Source organism: Phodopus roborovskii, unplaced genomic scaffold (genome assembly GCF_943737965.1).
Source record: "Phodopus roborovskii unplaced genomic scaffold, PHOROB, whole genome shotgun sequence".
Lineage (NCBI taxonomy): Eukaryota > Metazoa > Chordata > Mammalia > Rodentia > Cricetidae > Phodopus > Phodopus roborovskii.
The window spans coordinates 31,261-59,243 of record NW_026126102.1 but is presented as its reverse complement, the minus strand read 5'-3'; the positions used below and the strand labels follow the sequence as shown (position 1 = coordinate 59,243).

The 27,983-nt window shown below is 41.6% G+C and overlaps 1 protein-coding gene across 8 annotated transcripts in view; it reads right to left on the bottom strand.

The window, feature by feature from the left end:
* The window catches only part of Atrx (ATRX chromatin remodeler), a 150,973-nt gene extending 140,462 nt beyond the window's left edge, over window positions 1-10,511 (bottom strand). For 6 of the 8 annotated variants that reach the window (XM_051179456.1, XM_051179451.1, XM_051179452.1 and 3 more), the window contains exon 1: window positions 10,253-10,511. Coding sequence is in view for 4 of the 8 variants with exons in the window: in XM_051179451.1 (XP_051035408.1) it covers window positions 10,253-10,272 (20 nt within the window). In the remaining 4 variants the exon portion in view is untranslated. Of the gene's footprint in view, window positions 1-10,111 lie in introns of all 8 variants that reach the window. The other 2 variants (XM_051179455.1, XM_051179454.1) reach the window with 1 other exon arrangement.
* Window positions 10,512-27,983: the final 17,472 nt, after the last annotated feature.

Below are 27,983 nucleotides of genomic sequence, written 5' to 3'. Positions count from 1 at the left end.
CTCACTTGTGACTACTCCTAAAGATTGGCATCTAACTGTTATTGATTTAAAGGATTGCTTCTTTTCCATTCCGCTGCACTCCCAAGATAGCCCCAGGTTTGCATTTAGCCTTCCTTCAATTAATTTTTGGGAACCCGCCCTTCACTTTCAATGGGTGGTGCTCCCCCAAGGGATGGCTAATAGCCCGACAATATGCCAGGCTTATGTGGCTGCCTGCCTGGATCCTATCAGGCACAAGTTTTCTGATCTTTACATTATCCATTATATGGATGATATTCTGCTGGCAGCGCCTGCTGAGGAGAGATGTCTTGAAGCATTTGCTGAATTGCAGGAGCTCCTGGAGGCTCACAGATATATTTTGGCCCCAGAGAAGGTTCAAAAGAAACCTCCTTACACCTATCTAGGCCATCAAATCCAATAGACCGGCCTCAAAGGCTCCAAATTGACTATTCAAATTTAAAAACTCTTCATGATTGGCAAAGGTTTTAGGGAGATGTTCAATGGATCCGCCCCTATATATGATATTCTTCCAGGGGATCCAGCTCCGACCTCTCCCAGACAAATTACACTGGAGGCCAAGGAGGCCATCCAATTGTTATTAAAAAGTATTGAAAAAGCCCATCTTTGCCGCCTAGATTATGAACAGCCTCTTGTTGTGGTTGTACTTTCCTCCAGTTTTTCATCCACTGCTGTTTTTTTGGCAAAATGGCCCTATATATTGGATTCATTTGTCAGCCTCCCCTAAGAAGGTGGTGTCCCCCTATTATGATTTGATATTACAATTGTTATGGAAAGTGCATAAATTAAGCATCCAAACCTTTGGAAAGCCCCCTGATAAGATTATTCTCCCCTATGACAAGGAAGAGGTTGACCATTTGCAGACCTCTCATGATGGATGAACACTTTATCACATCTGCAATAGCTAAATTTGATAACCACTACCCAAATAGCCCCTTCCTGTCTTTTTTTTTTTTTAGGCAGCACCCTGTAATTTTTCCTAAGGTTATAAAGGAGGCCCCATTCAAGGAGTGAGCTGAGTGTTTACAGATGGCTCCTCTAAGGGTTTTGCTGTAGTAGTCTCTAGTCAAATGCAAAAGAGGGCAGGCACCTACAGGGCAAATGTCCTCCCAGGCTGCTGAATTGGTTGCTTACATAATGGCTTTTCAGTTGTTTGATAAAGAATCTTTTAATCTATATACTGATAGCATTTATGTTACTAATATTGTAAAGACATTAGAGACTTCTCCATATGTCCCTCCCACCTCTCAAGTTCATTCTCTTCTAGTAAGCTTCAACATCTTATCTGGCAACAGATACACCCTGCATTTGTGGGGTACATAAGTGCCCATTCAGGCCTCCCAGCACCCCTTGCCCAGGGAAATCAACTTGCTGATTCTTTAACTAGGCCCCCAATAGTCATGTTCACAGAGGAGCAACACACTCACCAGCTTCATGAGCGGTATCACCTAAATGCATGTCCTCTTAAGTTTCATACTAACTGCTCCTTACCTTTTTCCACTCAGGTTACTTCTCAATGCCCTAATTGCACCCATCATAATTCCCCCAATGAGGGGGTGAATCCCCAGGGACTAAGGGCTAACAATTTTTGGCAAATGGATGTCACCCACCTGCCTCAAGCAGGAAAATTAAAATACATGCATGTTTCTGTGAATACATATACTAAGGTGGTTTTTGCATCTCTACACTCTGGAAAAAAGATTAAAGATGTCATCTCTCATTGTTTACAGGCCTTTGCTTATATGGGTGTTCCTGATATCTTAAAAACAGATAATGGCCCTGCATATGCTAGTCATCACTTCATGGCCTTCTGCAAGGAACATCATATTAATCACTCATTTGGCATCACACACAACCCTATGGGACAAGCCATTGTGGAACACACTCATGCCACCCTTAAACAATATTTTAAAAAAATAAAAAAAGGGGGAATATAGGACCTTCCCCAATCAATTCTCAATTATCTACAATACCTTATATTTTAAATTTTTTGACTGTAGATAAAAATAATTTGTCTGCCATGGAGAGACATTGGAACAAACCCTCTCAAACATTGGGATGGGTCAGATGGAAAGACATAATTACAGGACAATGGCAACCGCCCACCCCCCTATTAGCTAAGGTTCGAGGGGCTTTTTGTGTTTTTCCCCCAAGAACAGAGAAACCTATTTGGATACCAGAACCACATGTTCGCCCTGTGGATCCTGATCAGGAATCTAGTCCTGTTTTACTGGAATCTCTGGCCCACGGAAGCACGGATGGTTCCTTGGTGAGGAACCCCCACATCCTGATGCCAGTTAGTCAGGAGAGAACATTCCCTGGGACTACTGGCTGCCAATATGCCGCTGGAAACTTCATTACTGAGTAATTTGACCTTCCTGACACAGAGGAGCCTTTGCTTCCAGAGAGTGCTTAATGTTTCTCAATTGCCCAATGGGTCATTCTCCAGGTCATGTATAGTTTTGAGTAATGCTTCCATTGCTGATTTTCACCCCAATGCCAGCAATGAACAACTGCTGGGAACTTAGAGAGGTCCTATACCATAAACTTCCAGCGGGAACAGGAAAATGCTACTATATGGCCCCCTAGATCAGGGTCCCTATGCTGGAAGCTCCCCAAAAAATTATGACTTGCATAGGTCCTTGCCTTGGGGACACTGTGCTCCACCTTTAATGGTTCCTTGGGGGAGGGAGAATCTCTCAATTTTTCTTCCAGAACCTGCTTCCTGAGCAATTGCTGGCCCCCGAGGGACATTGGTGCCCTGGTAGTTTGAGTTTGAGTTCCTGTCCTAGCCCCCATGGTGATGGAAGACTGACATGGAGGAGAAGAAATTATCCTCTACCGCCAAGAAGAGACTTTGGTACTACTGCTGCCATCATTTCTGCCATTGCTGTGTCAGCGACTGCTGCCATCATTGCAGGGATTGCTGTCGCTCAGTCTGCCGCCAACGCAGAGACTGTTAACCAGCTGGCTGGCAGAATCAGTGAAGCACTAGCTACGCAGAATGCCCTGCCTGAATGCTCATATTTGGTTTGGACTCTCATATTCAGTTTGGACTTCTTAAATCAGCAAACTGACTTACTTCGGGAACAATTTGGGGTTTCGGGTTGGTGTAGCAGGCCTCCTGCTCACACTTTATCATTCCTCTTGTATCACCTTAATTGAAATGCAAATGTCTCTGTAGGGGTCAACCACCTCAATGCACACTTGGCCTAGTCTTTTTGTAGACTTTACCAGTTTTGGCTCACCAGATAGTGGAGGTCAATAAGACCCGAATTACTCCTATTTCAGCAGAGGGCTGGTGGAATGCCATGGCCCAGATTGGAGGTTGGTGACAGTTTTGAGGTGGTGCATTGCTTCTAGAGGACTTGGGGCTAGTAGCAGCCAGGGCAGGGATTCTTGTGCTATGCAAGATCCAACAGATTTTTTCACAAAAGGAACTCAGTCTGGCCCATGACTCTCCCGACAATCATGAGGTCTGGTTACAGATGCTGCAGAAATGAGGGTAGGAAACCCCTCGCCTAAGACATGGGGTTGCCAGGTCCCCCGAGGACGGGTAAGGGGTGGTACAAACTACATAACCTAAGCCAGGAGTCTCTTGTAGAAAATAAAAGAGGGGGAATTGTAGGAATTAAGACCTAGGCTAAGAATGCACTTCCCCCTGCTGCCCTCTGGGCAGGCAGCTGTAACCTCAGGAAAAGAAAAACAGGCTTACTGAGGCAAGGTATGCCTTTCTCCTCCTCAACCTTGGATTGGGCCCCCTGCAAGCACCCTAACAGGTCCTTGAATAACTAGCCACTCCCCTTTGTTTCCCCCTCCTCCATCTAGTGCCGGGGTATATAAGCCAGCCCCCAGAGTAAAATATAATAGAATAAAGAGCCCTTTTTAACATCAAGCAAGAGTCCTGTGTTATTAACCTCAACACCCTCTGCAGTATCTCAGCCCCCTCCCCCCTGTGCAGACGCAGCACTGTCTCCATTTCCTCGCCAGCAAAATGGGGAAGATGAAGTAATATTCTGAAAAGTAATTCCAACTATACAAGCTGGATCTTGTATATGTCAGCACTTAGGAGCTCCTGAAGGAGAGCAGAGTTTGATCCCCAGAACCCATTGTCAGGTGGGGCACAACTGACTGTTAACTCCAGCTTAAAGGGACCCAATGCCCTCCTTTCTGGCTTTGTGGCGCTTTGAGCAAGAGTGGCCCACATAAGTTCATATTCAGACGGTCATCAGGGAGTGATACTATTTGAGATGGAATAGGAGGTGTGACCTTGCTGGAGGTTTGAAAAGCCCATGTCAAGCCTAGTGTCTGTCTTCCCCTCTCCCTCCCTGTCTCTGCTACTTCTCCAGAACTAGGAGTGCTGACATGCTCCCACCAAGATAATGGACTCAATCTCTGAAACTGTAAACAAGCCCCCAATTAAAGAGATGCTGTGCTCCTACTATCTATCTCTTCACAGCAACTGAACAGTGTTGGCACTGGCGTCTCTTCCAGAGAACCCAGATTCAATTCCCAGCACATGCATGGCAGCTCATAACTGTCTTAATTCCAGCTCCAGTGGATCTGACACTCCCACAGAGATATACATAAGAAAAACTCCAAGTCACATGAAATAAAAATAAATTTTAAAGAGTAAGTTACAGGTCTAACCATGCTGTTTGTTGGAGGTATATGGAAGACTTTGAACTAAAAAATTGGTTGCATAAGGGCTCTGTTGTTTAGCTGATTAAAGCACATGTGTAGTTAAAAAATTGGTTGGACACTTTAAGCAGGGCTTAATGGGCTATTCGGAGCTTGGAAGATAATGCTGAGGTGATGGGAGATGCCATTCTGTACATGTTTCTCTTATTGGTTAATGAATAAAGTCCTGTTGTCCAACAGGAAAGCAAGGCAGGCGGGGCTAACAGACTAGGGGGATTCTGGGAGATGTAGTAGAGGGGAGTCAAGATGTAGGAAAAGAGGGAAAAGGTCCAGACTCTCTTTCTTGTACTATAAGACCACGTGGAAACACATAGATTGATAGAAATGATATAATATTTAAGATAATGGCTAGCCAATAAGAAGCTCTAGCTTCTAATAGAGTCTCTGTGTGTTATTTTGGGGCTGATGTGGCTGTGGGACCATGCTGGGGGGAAAAGTGCTCCTAAAAATAATGGCACCTGCAATGTGGGTACTAATAACTCCCACTTAAAACTTGACAAAAGCTTAAAAAGGGATTTTAGAAACAAAAGAACAGAGACAAGCAAGGTTTCTTGGTAGCAGCATTTTTCTAGGTTGGGCTGTTTTGCTAGAGACAAGCAGAGACTCATGCGGCTCCTTTAATGGAGGTTTCCTAACATAGGCAGAAAAAACCACAGGGCACTTTTAAGAGGCCCTGCTAACCATTGAATGGTATGTACAAACAGCTGGCTAAAACAGCCACTGCTTTAATTTTAGCAATGTTGTTATTTAGCATATAAAAAAATACCTGTGGCCAGAAAAAAGATAAAGATTAACAATAAAGACAAAGATAAAGAAAAACCTCTAAAGGTTTACAGTGTGTTTTAAAATATACACAGGCTTGGGAGAGAAAATAAAAAGGGTATTTGGTTAAACAAGAAATAAAGTAACTGGGTGTGGTGGCACACACCTTAAATCCCAGCACTCAGGACAAAGCAAGCAGGTCTCTGTGATTTGAAGGCAAATCTGGTGTAAAGAGTGAATTTCAGGACAGACAAAAGTTCAGAGAGAAACCCTGTCTCAGAAAATAAAAAAATAAAAGGAAAATAAACAATAATTAAAAAAAGCCCCATAAGAAAGAAAAATAGAGGGAGGGGAGGGTGGTCAGGGTGCATATAAGGGGGTAGAGAGAGTAAAAGGGAAAGAGGGAGGGAGGGAAGGAGGGAGGGAGAGAGAACTGAGATCGACAAAAAAAATTATTAAAAAAAAGAAAAATAGAGTCTGGATACTGTATGCTAATTTGTGTTGTCTTTGAATTGCTCAATTACTAGGAAGGAATAACAGCTGAAATACACTTGATTATCAATTCTGCTAAGTTAATCCAACTTAAATAGTTTAAAAATGCTTCATGGAAGAGTTTATTAGACATTCTACAGGACACAGAAAAAAGTGACTGACAAACTGCCAATACAGGTGGACAGTTTAAAGTTTCCTGCTTTGCTGAGGAGTCTGCCAGACACACTATGGCCTATAGGCTGAAGATGGAACATTACAGAAGACCTTCGGGTGACTGACCAGGCAAGTTGTCTTTGTCAATTCTAGAGTTTATATATTATCCTTCTGTGCTCTTTGATGGAGCTGAAGACAGTTATGGTTATAGTTTTCCTTAGTTAGGATTAAAGATAAGTTACACATAAGACTTTAGACTCAACAAAGAAAGGATAGGTGATAGAATATTTTCTTAAATTCCTGATGTTAATGGACTAAATATTGTTAAATATAGTTTTGTTATATATTTTACTATGTTAAAGTTAAAGCCCTTCTTTATATTTTAGACAAAAAAGAGATGATGTCTTCTGTAAATGTGTTTCTCTTATTGGTAAATGAATAAAGCCCTGTGGGCCAATAGGAAAGCAAGATAGGTGGTATTAAGAGACAAGGAGGATTCTGGGAGATGTAATAGAGAGGAATCAAGATATAGGACAAGAGACAAGAGGTCCAGACCCTCTCTCTGGTAAGATAAGACCATGTGGAAACACTTAGATTGATAGAAATTAGTTAATATTTAAGACAGAGCTAGCCAATAAGAAGCTCTAGCCATTGGCCAACAGCTTCTTAACTAATAGAGTCTCTGTGTGTTATTTTGGGACTGACATGACTGTGGGACCAGGCTGGCAGGAAAGTGCTCATAACACTAAGGAAGATATAAAATGTAAGGAGCACCCAGCTCAAGAATTTTCAGAGGGGAAGAGTATTAGTAAGTGGCCAAAAGACCATTCTTGTGAAATTTTGAGAAAGAATGTGGAGAGTTTTTTGACCTTGTCCTAAAAATCTGCCTGAAAATAAACTGAAGAGTTTTAGATTAATGCAACTGGCAGAAGAGATTTCAAGACAGACTAATATTGATCATATTGACCCAGTGTGGTTATTAGGAATCACTCTTATGCATATCTATAATGAAAATTAGCAAGCTGAACAAAAATAAACACAAAATATACAGTTTCAGGAGAAAATGGGCAAGAGGAAGTGTAATGAACTTGGCAGCATCAGCCATGTGGTTCTGGCTTTAGAATCAAGGATACAAGAAAGGGGTTGAGGAATCTCCCTCCATGACTAAGGAAAGCAAGCCACCGAGGCCAGGCATGTGCCAGGGATGTCTTTACAAGGAGGCCTAGAGAGGCCATTGTTTGAAGCTGTAAGGTGTTGCCTGGATTGTCCTGCAGTCCCCAAGATGTTAGAAATGCCAGAGCTGTGGGATACCTGCTGAGGAGAGTTGCTAACAGGGAGTGGAAGCAGCCCAAGAGAGAGAAGTGAGTTGGAGTCAACATCGGAAGAGTGTTCCTCACCACAATGATAATGAACTAAACCTCTGAAATAGTAAGCAAGCTCCCAATCAACCGTTTACATCAGAGTTACCATGGTCATGGTGTCTCTTCACAGTAACAGAACAATAACTAAGACAGGCCTCCAGCGCGCGCACGCACACACACACACACACACACACACACACACACACACACCTATATGTATATACATATACAAACATATAAATAAAAATGAGACATCTTCAAAATAAAAATATACCATGTCCAGCCAAGATGGCTCAGTGGATAAAGGTGTTTGCTGCCAAAACTGGGAGCTGAGCTCTATCCCTGCACCCACATGGTGTAAGGGGAAAATAGAGAACACTCTCTGATCCCTTTAAGTCTCACACATACACACACACACTAAATAAGTTTAACTATAAATTTTGTTAATTATGCAAGGACAACAAGTACTCAATTGTAGTTATAACTATTACCATCACCAAGGTCTAAAACAAAACTCAAAACCAGTAAAAAATAAATAAACAAATAGAACACCTACATACGAAAATATGCATAATTTCTTCATCCTAAAGAAAAGGAGAGGAGCTTCCTGAAGTGGCTGTGTCAAATATTATGTAGTAGTCCCAGAAACTGGAAAAAACTGAGATGGGAAGATCTAGTGTGCTTAAGAATTAAAGACCAGCCTGGTCAAATTAAAGAAACTGTTTCAAAATAAAAGACACAAAGGAGAGCTGGGGTACAGCTCAGTAGGAGGGCAGAAGGTTAGCATGCACAAGGCTCTAGATTCAATGCCTATAGTACTGCAAAGAGGATCTCAGCCGGTGATAAATAGCTCAGCTGGTAGCAGGCACAAAAGTACTGGGTTGAATCCCCCAGCCCAGCAAAACCCAGCATGGTGACATATAATGTCAGCTCTGGGAAGTTTATGATCATCCTTCAATATACAGTTCAAGGTCAGTTTGGTTTGCGTGAGATCCTGTCTCAAAAAAAAAAAAAAAAAAAAAAACAAAAAACAAAAAAACAAAATAAAACAAAAACAAAAAAGGGAAACAATAGAAAAGAGAAAAGGAGCAAATCCAAGTAGAACCTATATACATTTGTTTCTTTTTGATACAATCTTAGATGTTTACCAGGCTGGACTTGAATTTGTGAGATACAAGGTTGTTCTGCCTCAGACTCTTCATCGGCAGACGCTACAGACAACACCTATGTTTTCTTTTCGGTAATTTTTAGTTTGGAGTCAGGCTGGCTTCAAATCCTTAAGTCTCCACAGCTTCACCATCCACAAAAGCACAACTATGGTTTTAAATACAGACAACTAAATAAGAAACTAAGTAAAATCTAGAAGACATATAGAACTGTAAGGTAAAGCATTCAAATAAATGAACATGAATGTCTGATAATAACCAGCCAATACTTCCCAATACTCCATAAATAAAAATTTGAGCCAATTAATGCAAATTTACAAAGCAGGGCAATGATCTTTACAAAACTAAGGGCCTGTATTTTAAGAACTAAAGTATATTCTCCTATGTAAAAGAGCAGCGCATCTATGTGCTGTTTGTTAATGTAGAAAATAGGCTGAGATGCTCATTCTCAAATTCTACAATCCAAAGAGCTCTAAAAACATGCTGTCCTAGTAGTAAATGAAAGGCACATTTTGCCAACTACAAATGCAATTATGATCCACGCTACCTGTAATTTTATTTTGCCAGTAGGCATCAAGCACCCATCTCATCTGAGTAGAAAAATCACTTAATTCACACTTAGGATGGAAAGTCAAACATCAAACTGCACACAAAGCAAGGTATCTGTATAAAAGCGACATACATTTCAGATTAACTACTCACAACTGTCATGAAGCAAATCGGAAACATGTGAAAAACAGCCTCAATCTAATAAACGTTTGATTGGCTAAGATATGGCCTGCCGGGCACAGCTACCTTTGCAGTAAATCTTACTTCTAGTGAATCCCTGATAACCGGCTCCCCATCCCTAGTGGAACAAATAAATAAATACATGATCTTACTACTTCTCGAAATACGTGCCCCAAACGGGAGGAAAACAACTGATGTCCCACTAAAGACCGGACTTCGCCAAAAGTAGTATGCCGGGCTTCTCAGAAACCAAAAGCTTTAGCCTGCCCCCCCCCCAACCCCGCCGCCGGGGAGGGAAAAATCCCAAGATCTCCGCCAGGATTTGGAATGAGAAAGAAGCCCAATACCTTTTCAGACACCTTCTCACCCTCCAACCTCGCAAGCTCATCTCCCGCGGCTGTGGGGGGCCGAGGATTTCCCGTGGCGACCGCCCTTTGAGCTAGCTCGTCCCAGGATCTCACTTCCTCCCGCCGCCCCTCCCCCTCCACTCCCCCTCCCCCTCCTTCCCCACTCAGTTGCTAGGCCCCAAGATTAGGAAGAATGACCGTAAGCCCAGCGCCCGCGACTCCCCGGCCTCGACGCTGCCGGCACGGAGGCGAGAGCCGGGCAGAGGCTCTCGAGTCCGCGCGGGCGGGAGGTGGGGAAGGCAATGCGCGTCGCAGGCCGCCCCCGACACACACCCCTAGCCCCGCTTGGGGCTTCCCACCACACTCCCCCAGCCCCGCTCACCTAGAGGGAAAACGATGCCGCTGACCGCGAAGCCGCGCGCGGGCCTAGGGCACCTAGCGCACGTCTTTGCAAACACCCCACTCGAGTGGAAGGCTCCCGGGAGCAGAACGCCGGGGCCCGTGACAAGGGCTTGCGTTTTACCTCATGGGCTCAGCGGTCATGTTTTTGGCTCGGACGCCTGCTTGGCTTCGGCAACCCTTGGGTACCGTTCCTCGTTCCCCAGTGCCCGATCCTGAACGAAAAGTACTGGAATCTTAGTAGTCACCGCAGCTGCTGCTGGATCCACCCGACAGCTCAAAGGCCGCTACCACTGCCGCCGCCGCAGGAGCCGCGGAAACAAAGCGACGCCGCCGACGACGCCATTTTGTTGGGCCGAGGCTCGAGCAGGAGAATTGGCGCGTCCTCCCTCTTCCTCTTTTCGTCATCTATTGGCTACCTCTGCCAGAGCTCAGACTCTTATTGGCTACAGGAATTCACCTTCTTTGGGGGCCTGTTGCTAAGGCGGTCGACGTCACTTGATCCCCTCCACCTTTTCATAGAGGGTCCAGTTCATTCCCAGCTGACCTCAAAGTACCAGGAATGTATCTTGACTTTATCCTTAAAATGTTCCTTTGGTTCATCCTCTTTACCTCCATCGAATTGATGAAACAGTAACACCCCATTTACGTTTATTGAGAATTTGCTACATGTCGACCACTATACTGATCCTTTATCTGAATTATTTCATGTAATGCTTGCACCCTCCAAAAGTAGGCAGATCTAACATATTCGAGGTGAGCAAACCAAAGCACAAATTCCACACTCAACCAAACACTCATCCTAAGGAAAAAAAAAATAGACGTTCTTGTGTTGTTTAGAACCCAATACTTTGTTCTTGCTAAGTAAATACTGTATCCATGAGCTACGTCCTCAATCTCGTGTTCTTAATCATTAATCTCTATAAGCCACCCAAAATACAAATATTTTCTCCCCTTTATTTTGTAATGCCCTCAATTTCTCTCCTATATGTTTTATGCATAATCTTCACTTGCCAACATGCTTACACATATGTGCATCTTTACCTTTTGGGGGAAGGAAGTGAGAAAGGGTCTCACTGTGCAGTACCAACTAGGCTGAAATTCACTAAGTAGGCAAGGCTGGCCTCAAACTTACAATGACCTTGCTGCCTCCCAGGGGCTTAGAAAACATGTTTTCCATAACTCGGATACTTACAGATAAGAGTGTGTGTGTGTGTGTGTGTGTGAAATCAGACAGACAGAATTAGCATACAATCCTTTTGATACTGAACAAACTTGAAACTGTTACACACAGATCAACCTTTACTTCAATCTGATGTGATTGGGAGTGTAGCTCACAAGCCAACCTATCTAAATCGTTTTACTCCTCATTTCATTCTTCATTCATAATCTCTGAAAATCACAAATTAGTTTTCTAAATTAGCAGTTTCCAATTTTGTGCCCACATTTATTCTGCAACACATGTTCATTCTATTTATTTTGTTTGTTCTATTTATTTTTTGGTGAAATATGCAACAGTTTCAGTCATGCTTAGTTATCGGGGTTGTAGTTTTGTACTAGAATGGCAAGAGAGATCCTCTTTTCAAATAATGCAATCTGATAATCAGACTAGCATAATTTCTTCTCGATTTTTGAGTCAGGGTTTCACTGTGTAACCCTGGCTGTCCTGGAACTCACTATGTAGAGCAGGCTGTCCTCAAACTCAGTGATCCACCTGTCTCTCTGCCTCTCTTGAGTACTGGAATTAAAGGTGTGCACCACTACACCTGGTTTACTAGCATAGCTTCTTAAAGATTTGCTTTATTTTATTTTGCATGTATGTTTAAATGCCTGGATTTATGTATATGCACAAGTCCTCATATTCCAGATGGGGGTGTTGGATCCCCTAGAACTAGAGTTATAAGCAGCTGTGAACTGCTTGATTGATGTGGGTTCTAGGGAACAGCAAGATAAGTCATGAAGTCATCTCTCCTACATCTAGCATAATTTTTAATGAACAGAATTGTCTGATATTTCAAATCATTTTTAAATATTCAAGATACACTACCAACTGTAGAAGTCAATCTGTTGTTCATGAATTTCCTTTTTGTGTTTAATATGTTAAACATCACTTTAACACAATTTACAGGAGTCACATTCTCCTTGAGAAAGTTAACCTGAATGATCCATTTCACCACAACAAATATGCTTGCTGTCTAACAGATATAACTATGGAAAATAGTAAATAATCTATTATTTTAAGCTGAATTAATTTTTGTTTGTTTTTGTTCTGGGGTTTTTTTGTGATTGATTGGTTTCGATTTGGTTTGGGGATTTTTGGTTTTTGGAAATAGGGTTTCTCTATGTAGCCCTGGTGCTTTCTCTATAGACCAGGCTGGCCTCAAACTCACCGAGATCCACCTGCATATGGACCCAGGGCCTGTATCCATTGCTGAGCTACACCCTCAGCCTCTCCACTATTTTATTAACTAGCCCTTGGTGAGGATTTCTTGACACTAAACAGCTTTGTATGTGGGGTTGTATGCCTGTGAGTGCATGGTCCTGTGGGTACACATGTGTACACTACTGAGCATGGAGTGACCAGACGACAAACTCAGATATAGTTCCTCAGGCATCATTTGCTCCATGGCATCTTGTTTTCTGAAATAAGGTCTCAGCCTGTAGATCACAGAGTAGGCTAGGCTGACTGGTTAGTGAGCCCCAGGGATCCAACTGCCTTTGCTTATCCATCTCAGGGATTACAACCACACCCATGTCTTTAACAATGCTTTTGGGGATCTGACTCAAGTATCTCTCAACCCCCAAGTGTTCCCCACCCTCTCACTGTCCCCTACCCCCATGCTTGTGCTTGTGGGGCAAGCACTTTAATTACTCAGCTAACTCCTGAGCCCCACAATAATCACCTTCAAATGACATGTTCTACAAATGAACATTTTTTTCATTTTATTTATTATACTTATTATGTATGAGCACACATTCCACATAGTATATTGGGAGAGATCAGAAGACATCTTGTAGCATTAATTCTCGCCTTCCACATTTATGTGAGTTCTAGGTTCTCAGGTTTTAGTGGCAATCAGTTGAGCTATCTCTTCTGGCCAAGGAACATCTCAATAATAAAACTGCAGTCACAGAATTTTTGTTTTGTTTTGCTTTTGAGACAAGGTTTCTCTGTGTAACTAATCTGGTTGTCCTGGAACTTGATTTGTAGGCTAGGTCAGCATTGAACTTACAGATTCACCTGCCTTCGCCTCCTGAGTTCTGGGATTAAAGGCATGCGCCACCACTGCCTGGCTCAGGATTTTAAAAATGTAAAATAAGTATGTTTATGAATTATAAGAAGGATAATTTCTTAGCTGTTAAAGGACGGCTAACAAATTTTATTGAAATACTTGTAAATATAATCACAACCAGTCATAATAATATACAGTTTTCCAACCACAGTGTTTTAAGGGAAAAAATTATCAGTATATAACTTCTTGATAACTTTCCTCAAATAGCCACAGAAATCAGCACACAAATCTTCCTTAAATGTTTGTCCATAAATGTGGAACTTGTCACTTTTTGTTTGTTTGGGGGAAAAGACAAAGTAAATTACACGTAAGACGGATAATCAAATAAACAAATAGTAATTTTCAATAAGCACCTTCACAAACCCCATTCCATGTAAAAATAATGCTTTTAACCCAGAAATTTAACTTCTTTTTTTCTCCTTTTTAATTATTTTTTCTTATTTTACATATCAATCTCAGTTCCCTCTCCCTCCCTCCCAGGCACTCCAACCCCCCTATCATCCCCCACCACCCCACTCCACAGGGAGGGTGATGCCTCCCAGGAGGGATCATAAAAATGTCAAGTCATTTGGAGTAGGGACTAGACCCTCCCTCCTGCCTCTAGGTTAAGGGAGTATCCCTCCATGGGGAATGTGCTCCCAAAGTCCTTTTGTGCACCAGGGATACATCCTGGTTCCACTTTCAGAGGTCCCTTAGTCCGCCCAGGCCTTCTAACTGAGACCCATGTTCATGGGGTCTGAGTGGGTCCAATGCTGGTTTCCCAGCTACCAGTCTGGGGGTCCATTAGTTCCCCCTTGTTCAGGTCAGCTGTCTCTGTAGGTTACTGTACCCTGGTCTTGCCCCCATTTTCTTATCTGATAGAAACAGAAGCAGACACACACAGCTAAACACTGAGCCAAACTTCTGGAATCCAGTTGCAGAGAGGGAGAAGTGATAAGAAATTTAACTTCTAGAAAGTCTCCAGGACACAGTCTGTCTTATTCGCAGTTTCTAGTTGCTGTGAAGAGACACCATGACCAAGGCAACTATTATGACAGAAAGCATTTAATTAGAGACTAGCTTATAGTTTCAGATATTTAGTCCATTATCATCTTGTTGTGGAACATGGCAACACTCAGGCAGACCCTGGATCAGTAGCTGAGAACTACATCCTGGTTCATAGGCAGAGAGAGAGAAAGAAATGACACTGTGCCTGGCTTGTACTTTTGAGATCTCAAAGCCCAGTAACACAAAATCACGCCTACTCCAACAAAACCACACTTCCTAATCCTTTCAAGTAGTACAACTTCCTGGTGACTAAACACTCAAATTTATGAGCCAATGGGGGTCATTTTTATTCAAGCCACCACATTCCACTATTGGCCCACATAGGCTTCTAGCCGTAAGGAGGTTGGAGAGATGCTTCAGAGTTTATGTATGTATATTGCTCTTGCAGAGAACCTGTAGGGATTTGGGTACTCAGACTTGATGTGACCATATGGTTGGTAACCTTGCAGACTGCCATGAGATGGCATTGTCACGTTAATGGATGATGTGACAAAGGGACTTCTGTCATAGTCTGTGAAAGGCAAGGCAGCATGATTCAGAGGTAGGCCTTTGTAGGCAGAATGAATGTTCTGAATTGTAGAGGAGATGGTCAGGTCTGAAGGCATTGCTTGGACCACTTGGTACATGGCTTACTATTTAAGTCCACTGGCTGGAATGATGGCTTTCTTCTGTTGCTTGAGGGCCCTGTCTCTCTTGTACATTGGCCCAAACTTATTTCTGCCTCCTCCCATGTGGTCAGCTCTTATGGCTTCTAGCTTCATTCCAACACTTAGACACTTTTGGTATCGACAGTAGGGACTACATTTTCTCTGTGTTTTGTCAATTTGGCAGTTCTGGTTTTCAATACATGTGTACTTTTTTTATTGTTTTGGACTGTTCACTTTAAAAAGGCCTTGTAGCTTTCACAGGTAAGGAGACCATAATGGTACCTGGATACTTTATCACCATACACAGGACATAAATCTTCGAGATCTTCATCATAGGAATAATTCACCATTTTAGATTGAGATACTTGCATGTTTTCTGACATCTGCTCTTGTTCCCCCTACAATTGGGTCAGTCCTGGGGCTGCCATCTCCACTTTGAGAAGCATAACAATGCAGCTGTGCGTGGGAATGGGGATCAGTGTAGGTCTGGAAGTCCAGGACCTTTCTTGTCCTACATATCTAGGTATCATCTACTTTTCCAGCCCTGGAAGAATCCTAGGTTTTTGTTTTTTGCAAGTCTCCTCGACCTGGTCATGACGAAAGATCGTGTTTTAAAAACTCTCTCTCTCTCTCTTCCTCTCTCTCTCTCTCTCTCTCTCTCTCTCTCTCTCTGTGTGTGTGTGTGTGTGTGTGTGTGTGTGTGTGTGTGTGTGTGTGTGCCCGCACGCTCGCATGCATGCTTTGGGTCTTTGAGACAGAATTTCTCTGTAGATTCGGAGCCTGTCCTGAAACTCACTCTGTAGACCAGGTTGGCCTTGAACGCACAGAGATCCACCAGTCTCTGCCTCCTGAATGCTGGGATTGAAGGCATGTGCCACCACCGCTGGGAGTGCATATGTTTTTTTTTAAATGATAGCTTAGATATGTTCAGATGAAATGTCACAGATATTTTTTCCTACACTGTGTGTTTCCATTACCTCCAAAACTTCCTATAATGGGAGTATATTATAAAGGGAATGGGGGAAATTAATTTTAATTGTTGCAAGGAACAAAAGGATTATCCATTTTCTAGTGACAAATACGAACTAAGTAGCAATTATACCAACATAAACCTCATCTCATTATCTTAACAGATGTTCTCATAAAATTCTAATACTAGTGAGGCCCACATACTAGTGAGGGTGCATATCATAGATCATGTGGCAGGGATTCTTCACTGCAAGACCAGGAAGCAGAGAGAGCAGATGCCTAGCTCATGGGCTTGCTTTTTCCCCCTTCTTGTTTTGTCTGGACTTGTAGCTCATGGAGTGGTGCCATTGCTCACATTCAGGCTCTGAGCTTTTCCCTTTAGTTAACTGCCTCTGGAAATGCCCTACTAATGTCTCCTCAATCTAATCAAGTCAGGAATCAAGGTTACCCATCACAATGTTCTATGTATACTTGGAAGAGGATGTTCCTTCTGCACTCAGAGGATGGAACGATCTATAAATGTCAGATCCATTTGGTTAATAATATTGTACAAGGCTTTTATACCTCAGTTAATCTTCTGTATAGTTATTGTATCTGTGGTTGAGAGGGGAGTGTTTTCTATCATTTTTATTTACTTCTATAGTCTTTTCTGCTTTGTATAGTTAATATAGTTCTGTTGTAGGTTGTGCTGGGATCAAAGGCATGTGCCACCACTGCCCATATTTTTTTTGTACTTTTGTTGATTTTTATTTTGTTCATTTATTTTATTTAAAAAATTAACATATAAAATAATGGATTTGCCGGGCGGTGGTGGCACACACTTTTGATCCTAGCATTCAGCGAGTTCAAGGCCAGCCTGGTTTACAGAGCTAGTTCCAAGACAGGCTCCAAAGCAATACAGAGAAACCCTGTCTTGAAAAACCAATAATAATAATAATAATAATAATAAGTTTATGACCAGCCTGGGCAAGTTCCAGAGCAGCCAGTGTTACATAATGTGACTCTATGTCCAAAAAAATTGGTTTTTATTATGATATTTTTAACCTATGTATGCACATACATACACACCCAGCACACACACACACACACACACACACACACACACTAAAAACAGTAGCAACAAAAAAAAAGGAACTGGCTCTCATGTAGTCAAAGCTAGTCTTGAACATTTCCTCATCAGGAAATCAAAGTCACCCTCAGCTACATCGCTAGTTCAAGGTCAGTATGCACTGCATGAGACTCTGTTTCAAATTAAAAACAAAAACACAAAACAACAACAAAAACAAAACAAAACAAAAACAAAAACCAGAATGGAAAAAGTATGGTATGCTGTTCAATTACCACATACTTGGGAATTTCCCAGATTCCCTTCAGATACTGCTAGTTTCATTTAGTTATTCTCAGAGGACATACTTCATATGATTTTTTTCATTTATTGAGTTTTGTCCATGATCGTTGTGTGAGAGGCTTTTCTTAGTGAAAAACAACACAACACACACACACACACACAACCTGAAAGGGAACCCATGACAAACCCAAGTACTGAAGACATCAATGCTCAACTTGGTGAAGCAGAGTTTGCATTGGTGCTGCTAACAGAGTATGGGTGAGGGGTTATTTTCATAAGCAGGGATGACTCAAAAGCTGTTGCATCATGAAAAAAAAATCCATTCCGATGTGGAGGACTCAGGAAAACTGCATCCCTGCAGCTTTTTGCATAACTTCCAGGAGGCTAAGGCACTGCCAACAGTCTCTCTCAGTAGCTCAGGCTCCTCCCCTAAGCAATTGTTCACTCCTTTTATAAAGCTAGGGGGAGGCCAACATCAATCTAAATGAAGAGAAACTCAAAGCATTTACACTAAAAACAGAAACAAGACAAAGATGTCCACTCGATTCATACCTAGTCACTATACTACTTGAAACTTTAACTAGAATATGACAACTGAAAGATATCAAAAGGATACAAATAAGAAAGGAAGAAATCAAAGTAGCTTTATGTGTAGATATGAATTTGTACATTAAAAACTTCTATAGCTGATAAATACATTCACCAAAGCAATAGGACACAAAATTAACACATAAAAATCAACAGCCTTGCTATATACAAATCACAGACTGAAAAGAAATCATAGAAGCAATTCCTTTCACAGTAGTCTCAAAATAAAATACCTTGTGATATCTCTAACCAAACAAGTGAAAGACTTGTATAATCAAACCTTTAAAAAAGACATTGAGCCAGGCATAATGGCACTTGCTTTTAATCCCAGCACTCAGGAGACAGATGCAAGTGGATCTCTGTGAGGACAGCCAGGTCTACAAAATAAGTTCCAGGACAGCCAGGACTACACAGATAAACTCTGTCTTGAAAAACAACAACAAAAAAAGACATTGAGAACAAAATTGGAGACACCAAAATATGAAAGGTTCTCCCATGCTCATGGACAGATAAGACCAGTATTGTGAAAATGTCCACTGTACCAAAAGCAATCTACAGACTCAATGCAATACCCATGAAAATTGAAACACAATTCTTCATAAAAATTGAAAGGACAACCAGGCTTTGGTGGCACATGCCTTAGACCCAACCCTTTCAAGGTAGAGGCAGACAGATCTCTATGAGTACGAGGCCAGCCTAGTCTACAAAGTGAGTTCTAGCACAGGCAGGGCTACACTGAGAAACCTTGTCTCGAAATCCCCACCCCGTAAAAATACTGAATTTTCAATTTCATTTAGACACACACACACTCATGCACACACGCACACATGTGCACACACACCTACAGAATAACTGAAACAATGCTGAACAATACAAAATTGCTAGAGGTATCACCATCCCAGATCTCAAGTTATATTAGAGTTATAGTAATAAAAAACAATATGTCATTGGCATAAAACTGACATATTCATTGATCAATAGAATTGAATTGAACACTCAGACATAAATCCATACACTTTTGGACACCTGACTTTTGACAAAGAAGTCAAAAAGGCATATTGGAGAAAAGACAGTATCTTCACCATATGATGGTGGTCAAACTGGATGGCTACGTGTAGAAGAATGAAGATAGATCAGTATTTATCATCCAGCACAAAACTCCAAATGGATCAAAGATCTCAACATAATATACCAGATAACCCTGAATCTGATAGAGAGAAAGTGAGAAATAGTCTTTAACTCATTGTCATAGTAAAGGAATTTCTGAAAAAGACAATGATAACACAGATATCAAAACCAAAATAAGTAAGTGGAACCTCATCAACTAAAAAGCCTCTGTATAGCAAAGGACATTGTCATTCAGACAAAGCAATAGCCCACAGAATGGGAAAAGATTTCTACCAACTACACATCTGATAGAGCTAATATCAAAAACATACAAAGAACTCAAAACAAAGAACTCAGGATATTCAGAAAAAAAATAACCCAATTTAAAAAATGAGGTACAGATCAAACAGGATTCTCAAAGGAGGAATCTCAAATGGCTGAGAAGCACTTAAAGAAGTGTTCAGCATCTTTAGCTATCAGGAAAATGCAAATCAAAGCTACTTTGAGATTTTATCTTAGATCAATTAGAATGGTCAAGATCAATGAAACAAATAACAGCACATGCTGCCTGGGAAAGAGGAAAGGAGAACAATTATCCATTCCTGGTGGGAGTGCAAAATTTTACAACCACTACAGAAATCAGCATGGCAGTTCCTCAGTAAGATGGGAATTAATCTCAAGATCCAACTATACCCCTCTTGGGCATATAATCAAATGACTCTCCATCCTTCCATAGAGACTCTTGCTGAACATGTTAATTGTTGTCCTATTTATAATAGCCAGAAATTGCAAGCAGCCTAGGTGTCTGTCAATGGGTGAATGGATAAAGAAAATATGAAATATTCACACAATAGGATATCACTCAGTTCTGTTTAGTTTTTGTCTGAATGACCTGTCTATTGGTGAGAGTATTGTATGGAAGTCACCCACTATCACTGTGTTTGGTAAACATGTGATTTTTGCTAGGGAAGTGTGTGGGAGGCAGAGAAGTCCTTCACACAAGTGGAAACATAAACATTAAATAGGCAGTATTGTCCCTTTAAAATGAGTAATGCATAACTTATCAACCACCCAGAAGTCTGGGAGCAGATGTGGTTAAGAGCCTGGGAACGTTTTTGGTGTGCGTGCGTGTGTGTGCGCGCGCTTGTGTGTGTGTGTGTGTGTGTGTGTGTGTGTGTGTGTGTGTGTGTGTGTGTGACTAAGACCACACCGGATCCTCCCCTAGGCCCTTACTGTGAGCCTTTGGAAAGTGTCACATATAGTCAATCTATGGACCCCATTGTAGCCATTCTGGCAGGAGTAAGATGGTATCTCAGAGTTGTTTTGATTTGCATTTCCCTGATGGCTAAGGATGTTGAGCACCTTCTTAAGTGTCTTTCTGCCATTTTAGATTCCTCTATTGAGTTGTTCCATTTAGTTGTGTACCCACTTTTTAAATGGATTATTTGGTTCTTTATATGTTGGAAATCAGCCCTCTGTCAGATGCGGGTTTGGAGAATATCTTCTCCCATTCTATGGGCTCCTGTTTTGTCTTGTACATTGTGTCCTTTGCCTTACAGAAGCTTTTCAATTTCAGACGGTCCCATTTATTAATTATTGATCTCAGATTGATCTCAGTGTCTGTGCTACCTATCTATCCAAGAGCATGGGAGATCTTTCCATTTTCTGGTATCTTCTTTAATTTCTTTCTTTAAAGACTCAAAATTCTTATTATATATGTGTTTTACTTGTTTGGTTAGTGTTACCCCAAGATATTTTACATTGTTTGTGGCTGATGTAAAAGGTAAAGCTTCTCTGATTTCTTTCTTAGCCCCTTTATTGTCTCTATATAGTGAGCTACTGATCTTTATCTTTTATTTTATTTTTTTTTTAGTTTATTTTGTATCCTGCCACTTTGCTGAAGGTGTTTATCAGCTGGAGGAGTTCCCTGGTAGAGTTTTTTTGGGTCACTCATATAAACAATCATATCATCTGCAAATAGTGAGAGTTTGACTTCTTCCTTTCCAATTTGTATCCCCCTTGATCTCCTTTTGTTGTCTTATTGCTCTAGCCTAGAACTTCAAGTACAATATTGAAAAGATATGGAGAGAGTGGACAACCATGTCTTATTCCTGATTTTAGAAAAATCACATTGAGTATCTCTCTCCATTCAGTTTGATATTGGCTATTGGTTTGCTGTATATTGTTTTTATTATGTTTAGTTATGTTCCTGTTATCCCTGATCTCTCCAATACCTTAATCATGAAGGAAGGGGTGTTGAATTTTGTTAAAGGCTTTTTCAGCATCTAGTGAGATGATCATGTGGTTTTCTTTCTCAGTTTATTTTTATTGTGGATTACATGGATGGATTTTTGTATGTTGAACCATCCCTGCATCCCTGGGATAAAGCCTCCCGGTCATGGTGGATGATTTCTCTGATGTGTTCTTGGACTTGACTTGCCAGTATTTTATTGAGCATTTTTGCATCAATGTTCATGAGGAATATTGGTCTGTAGTTCTCTTTCTTAGTTGTGCCTTTGTGTGGCTTGTGTACCAAGGTAATTGTAGCCTCATAAAAGAGTTTGGCAATGACCATTCTGCTTCTATTGTGAGAGATACTTTGAGAAGTATTGGTATTAGCTATTTGTGATAAAATTCTCCATTGAAACTATCTGGCCCTGTTTCTTTCGTTTTTTTTTTTTTTTTTTTTTTTTTTTGGTTGGCAGACTTTTGATTACTGCGTCTATTTCATTAGGGTTTAAATGTCTATTTAAATTTTTTACCTATTCTTGATTTAATTTTGGTGATATCTATCCAGAAAATTGTCCATTTCTGTTAAATTTTTAAATTTTGTGGAGTGCAGGTTTTCAAAGTATGTATGACCTGAAGATTCTCTGGATTTTCTCAGTGTTCATTGCTATGTCTTCCTTTTCATTTCTGATCTTGTTAAATTGCATGTTCTCTCTCTGCCTTTTGGTTAGTTTGGATAAAGATTTATCTATCTTGTTGATTTTCTGGAAGAACCAATTCTTTGTTACATTGATTCCTACTTTATTGTTTTCCTACTTTCTACTTTATTTATTTCAGCCCTCAATTTGAGTACCTCCTGGCATATACTCCTCTGGGGTGAGTTTGCTTCTTTTTGTTGTAGAGTTTTTGGTTGTGCTGTTAATTCTCTAGTGTGACTATTCTCCAGTTTCTTCATGTGGGCACTTAGTGCTATGAACTTTCTTCTTAGTCCTGCTTTCAAAGTATCCCATAATTTTGGGTAAGTTGTGTTTTCATTCTCAATGAATTCTAGGAAGTCTTTAATTTCTTTCTTTATACCTTTAATGACCTAGAAATGGTGCAATTGTGCATTTTTCAATTTCCATGAGTTTGTAGGGTTTATGCAATTTGTGTTGTTGAATTTTAACTGTAAAGCATGATGGTCTGATAAGATACAGGGGGCTATTCCAATTTTTTGTGCATATTGAGGTTTGCTACATTGCTGAGTATGTCTCGATTTTAGAAAAGGTTCCCTGTGGCACTGAGAAGAAATTATATTCTTTTCTGTTTGGATACAATTTCTATAAATGTCTGTTAAACTCAAGTAGGTCATAACTTCTGTTCCTTTGTTTCTTTGTTAAGTCTCTGTCTGGCTGACCTGTCTAGTGTTGAGAGTTGGGTATTGACATTTCCCACTATAAGTGTATGAGGTTTTATGTGTGATTTGTGTTTTAGTAATGTTTCTTTTACAAATGTGGGTGCCTTTGTATTCGGGGCATAGATGTTCAGAATTGAGACATCATCTTGATCGATTTCTCCTATGATGAGTAAGAAATGACCTTCTTCATCTCTTTTGATTGATTTTAGTTTAAAGTCTAATTTATTAGATATTAGGATTGCTATACCTGCTTGTTTCTTGGGTTTATTTGTTTGGAATATCTTTTCCCAACCTTTATCTCTGAGGTAATGTCTGTCTTTGAAGTTGAGGTGTGTTTCTTGTATGAAGCAGAAGGATGGATTCTGTCTTCATATCCATCCTGACAATCTGTGTCTTTTTATAGGCAAATTAAGACAATTAATATTGAGGGCTATTAATGACTATTGATTGGTATTTCTTGTTTGTTTTGAATTTGTTGTTGGTGGTGGTATGATGTATGGATTCCCCCCCTTTTTTGGCTGTTGGTAAAGTGGGATTATCTATTGCCTATGTTTTTGTGAGCGTAGTTAGTTGTATTGCTTGGGTTGGGGTTTTCCTTTCAGAACTTTCTGTAGGACTGGCTTAGTTGATAAGTATTATTTAAATCTGGTTTTGTCATAGAATATCTTGGTTTCTCCATCTATAGTGATGGAAAGCTTTGCTTGGTGTAGTAGTCTGGGCTGTCATCCATGGTCTCTTTGTGTTGTTAGAATATCTATCAAGGACCTTCTGTCCTTCAGAGTTTTCATGGAGAAGTCTGGTAGTTTTGCCTTTATATGTTACCTGGCCTTTTTCCTTTGTTGATCTTAATATTATTTCTTTATTCTGTATGTTGGTGTTTTTATTATGTGATGAGGGGAATTTCTTGTGGCCCACTCCATTTGGTGTTCTTTAAGCTTCTTGTCCTTTCATTGGCATGTCTTTCTTGAGGTTGGGAAAGTTTTCTTGCATGATTTTGTTGAATATATCTTCTGCACCTTTGAGTAGGATTTCTTCACCTTCTTCTATACCTACTATTCTTAGGTTTGACTTTTTTACAGTGTCCCATATTTCCTGGATATTTTGTGTTAGGGATTTGTTGGACTTAAGATTTTCCTTGGTCGATGAATCTATTTCTCCTAGTGTATCTTCAGTGCCTGAGATTCTCTCTTCCATCTCTTGTATTCTGTTGGTTATGCTTGCATCTGAAGTTCCTGATCGTTTACCCAGCTTTTGTATTTCCAGCATTCTTGTGTGTGTGATTTTTTTTTTTTTTTTTTTTTGGTCTCTATTTCAGTTTTCAGGTCACGGACTGTTTTAATTTTTCCTTCATCTGTTTTATTGTTTTCTCTATGCTTTTCTTGCTTTAAGAGATTTATTGATTTCTTTCATTTGTTTTTCCTTCCATTTCTTTAAAGGATTTTTTTTTTCATTTCCTCTTTTAGGGTCTCTATCATCTTCATTAAGTTGTTTTTAGGGTCGTTCTCTTCTGCTTCATCCGTGTTGTGATATTCAAGTCTTGCTGGTGTGAAGTCCCTAGACTCTGGGAGGGTGTCATCGATATTTCTGTTATTGACTGTGTTCTTATACTGTCATCTACACATCACTTCTTCCAGTGCATACCAGTGGGGTCTCTCTCTCTCTCTCTCCTGGTGGGTACTGAACCAAGATTCTCTTCTGGTGGGTGCAAGCAGGTCCAATACTCCAATGGCTCTCCTTGTCTAGTGGATGGAGATGGGGCAAGGGTGCTGGCAGACTCTTCATGGGCTTACCCTGTGCACAGTCCTCAGTCCTCAGCATGCTTTGAGCAGGGCACCATGAGGGGGGCTCCTTCTGTGAGTGGAGGAGGGACCAGGATGCTGGCAGACTCTGGGCAGGCCGATCTGCCTGAACAGGCTTCCCTGTGTGTGCCCAGTCTCCAGTCCTCAGGAGGGAAGGATCCAGGAGTCACTACCTCTGCCAGGATAGAAGGAGGCAGCTGGATGAACAAGATGAACAGACACAGAGCCAACGAATCATACTTTGTTCCTAGAATCAGAGCCAGTGAAAGAAATACACCCTGGTCCTAAAATTAAAGCCAAAAGGCTAAAAAGGACCAGTGAAAGAAACACACTTTGGCCCTGAAAGCAGAGCCAAATCTGACCCTAAATCTGTGCAGAAAATCAACCAATCCCTGAGCAGGATATCTAGCCATTCTGAGCTCAGGGATTGAAACCTGACCAATCTCCATCCTGGAAATCTCCCTGGAAAAATTCCGCCCCTGAGAAGTCTATATAAACCCTGTGCCTGTTCATCTTGTGGCTGTCCAGCTGTCAGACTGTCCTTCAGCCATCCTGGCAGAGGGCAGCCAATCTCCCAATAAATCTCTTGAATGATGATTGGGTGAGAACTTCCTTTGCTGGAATGGAGGCAAGGAGAGAAGTAACAACTTTTTGTCAGAGCCAGAGTAGAGAGGAACAGAGTAGGGCTGTAACACTTTCACTAGAGAAATCTGCCCCTAGGAAGCAGAGTTGTTACACTACAGTCCAGAGGACTGGAGTCAAATTGTAACAACTTCATTGGGGAAGCCCTTCCCTGCTCCAGCAAAGCTGTTACACTGGGGAAACCTTTCCCTGAAGCAGGGCTGTAAACTGCTATGCTTACTGTGTGACCTGTGGTGTCCCTTGGCTCCCGAGTGCCAGAATCCCTGTCCCATCCAATTCAAGTTGCTGCAATGCTTACACTAACCCCACCCCCACCCCAGTTTTTCTAGACAGTGTTTCTCTGTAGCTTTGGAGGCTGTCTTGGAAGTAGCTCTTGTAGACCAGGCTGGCCTGGAACTCAGAGATCCACCTGCCTCTGCCTGGGATTAAAAAGGCATGAGCCACCACTGCTTGGCAACACTAACATCTCTTGATGGTTGGTGTATGACATTCTTTGGGAATTGAATAATTAATGAGGTATTCCACTTTTGCAAATCTGGCTTTGTGCCTGTCTCTGGGAATTCTAAGTAGGCTTTATTTCCTTTGAGCCTGAAGTCATCTCCACTCTTTCAGCACTGAATGGCACCAGATGCAAATTTCTCAGGAGCAGGCTGTCAATTTATTGTTATTTCAGCACCAGTGGCAATAAAAGCAAGTTAGTCTGGCTGTACTACCAATGCATTGTTTAGATAGAAACCATACAAAGGGGCTGTAACACAACTGACATTCCAATACATAGGTGGAGGAGGCAGGTGAAGGAGGATCCTAAACTGTGAGAGCTTCCTCCCAGACCCTGGATTAGGCACAAACCACACCCAAATACCTGATTTTCCTGAGAGAGCTAGAGTTAAAGTGGCTGCTTTTTGACTCAGGTAGAAAACAGCAGCAAATGACCTTGCAGTGTCATTCTTAAGAGGAGAAGGAGGGGAGGTCTGTGTTCGAGTGTGCTAGCCTACAATCGTAAAGGAGATAGAGAACCAGGAAGAAGGGGGAGGGAACAAGGGAAAGGGAACAGGGATATCTGTCCCAAGGGGACAAAGGACTGCTTTTAGATAGAGAGGAGACAGATGTGGCTCTTAGGCAAATGACAGTTTACAAAGGTGATGAGGAAAACCCCATGTTAGGATGAGGTGTTTAATTTTAATTAGATGTCATTTAGGTGTGCCAAAGGGGGCTTCTGATTGCTGGACTTTGGTAGTTACCCTCAGGACATGGAAGTGGCCAAATAAGGGAATAGACCTTGGTGGCTACCTTCAGGAATGTAGTTTAACAGTGTTTAGCCAGGCAGAGGGAATGGGGGCAAAGGGAAAGATTAGCCAGAGCCCCATGCTCGAGTGGGCTAGTGTCCCTTCAGCAGGAGAGTCAGTAGTTCAAGTTCATCTAAGCTATATAGAAACTTGAAAGCAGAATCCACATGATTCCACACAATGTAAAAAAAAAGAAAACATTCAAACAAACAAAACAAACAAAAAACCCACCATGCACAGTTGGCATGTGGCTGCAATCCCAGTACTGGAAGGAGATAGATACAAATCCCGCTAGCCATTCAGACTAGCTGCGGCAGTGAGTCCCAGGTTCAGTGAGAGACTATCTCAAAAAAGTAAGATGGGGAGTGATAGAGAATGATGTACTGATGTCAACCCCTGGGTTCTCTACATGCTCATACAAAAGCAAGCACACATACACACACCTAGGCACACTTCTACACACACACACACACACACACACACACACCCACTCACATACACACCAGAGGAAGGGGTACGAATGTCCTGAAAGAGGAGTAGGGCTCCTTAAGCCTGTCCCCTGGTCCAAATGCCTTATCCAAAGTTACCAAGTGTGGCCAGGTACTGAAGGATTCTGCTTGGCCCTGGGCCAGACTTTTAGGCAGTTATTCCAGGAGGCACACTGATCTATCTCTACCTCGTGTGAGGATCAGTTTGTAGGCACTGTTTGTGACATCTGACCTATGTACGAGGCCCTCTCTTTCTTGTAGGCATCAGGGCTTACCATCCTTTCTCTCCATATTGCATGACAAACTTTTCCTGGAGAGGCTTAACACACATGTCTAGTCACCAGACAGAGAGCCCGTGAAACATCAAAGTATAGATACCATCAAAGTCCAATGTGGCAAACCAGTGAGTTTTACTGGGGCACTTACAGGAGTATGGTGAGAGATCATTTACAGGAGCAGAAAAGCCCACTCAATCCTGGGTGATAACTTGCAGAAGCTGCAAACCTGGAGCATACTGCAGGCAGCTCAACAGGTTGGAGAGTGTCCTTTCCAGATGGCTCCATAGGTCTAAACAGCTTCCAGGCAGCTTGGCTGCTCTCTGCCTTTTTTTTTTCAAGCCACTTGGCTCCTCTCTGCTTCTTTCAGGCTGCTTGCCTGGTCTCAGAGTCTTCTCTGCAGCTTGGCTTGTTTGGTCTTTTCAAGCTGTTTGGCAAGTCTCTGCTTCTTCCAGGCAGCTTGGCTTTGTCTGAGAGTGACTCTCAGCAGTCTTTAGTATTACTCTTGGGTACAGAGGGGCCTAACGAATCTGCTCAGTTTCAGGGACTTCCTGAAGCCTTTTGGAGTTGTTTGCATCCTGTTCCAAGGAGCGTCTCTGAAGGACAGAATGTTTCTACTGTGACAGGAAACTGCTGCTACACAACATACCACCAGTTAAAGAATGGAAAGATCGGAAAGCAGCTCGCACAAAGTGAACACGTTTACTGGTAAGGACTGCAGGTGTATCAGATAGAGAAGAA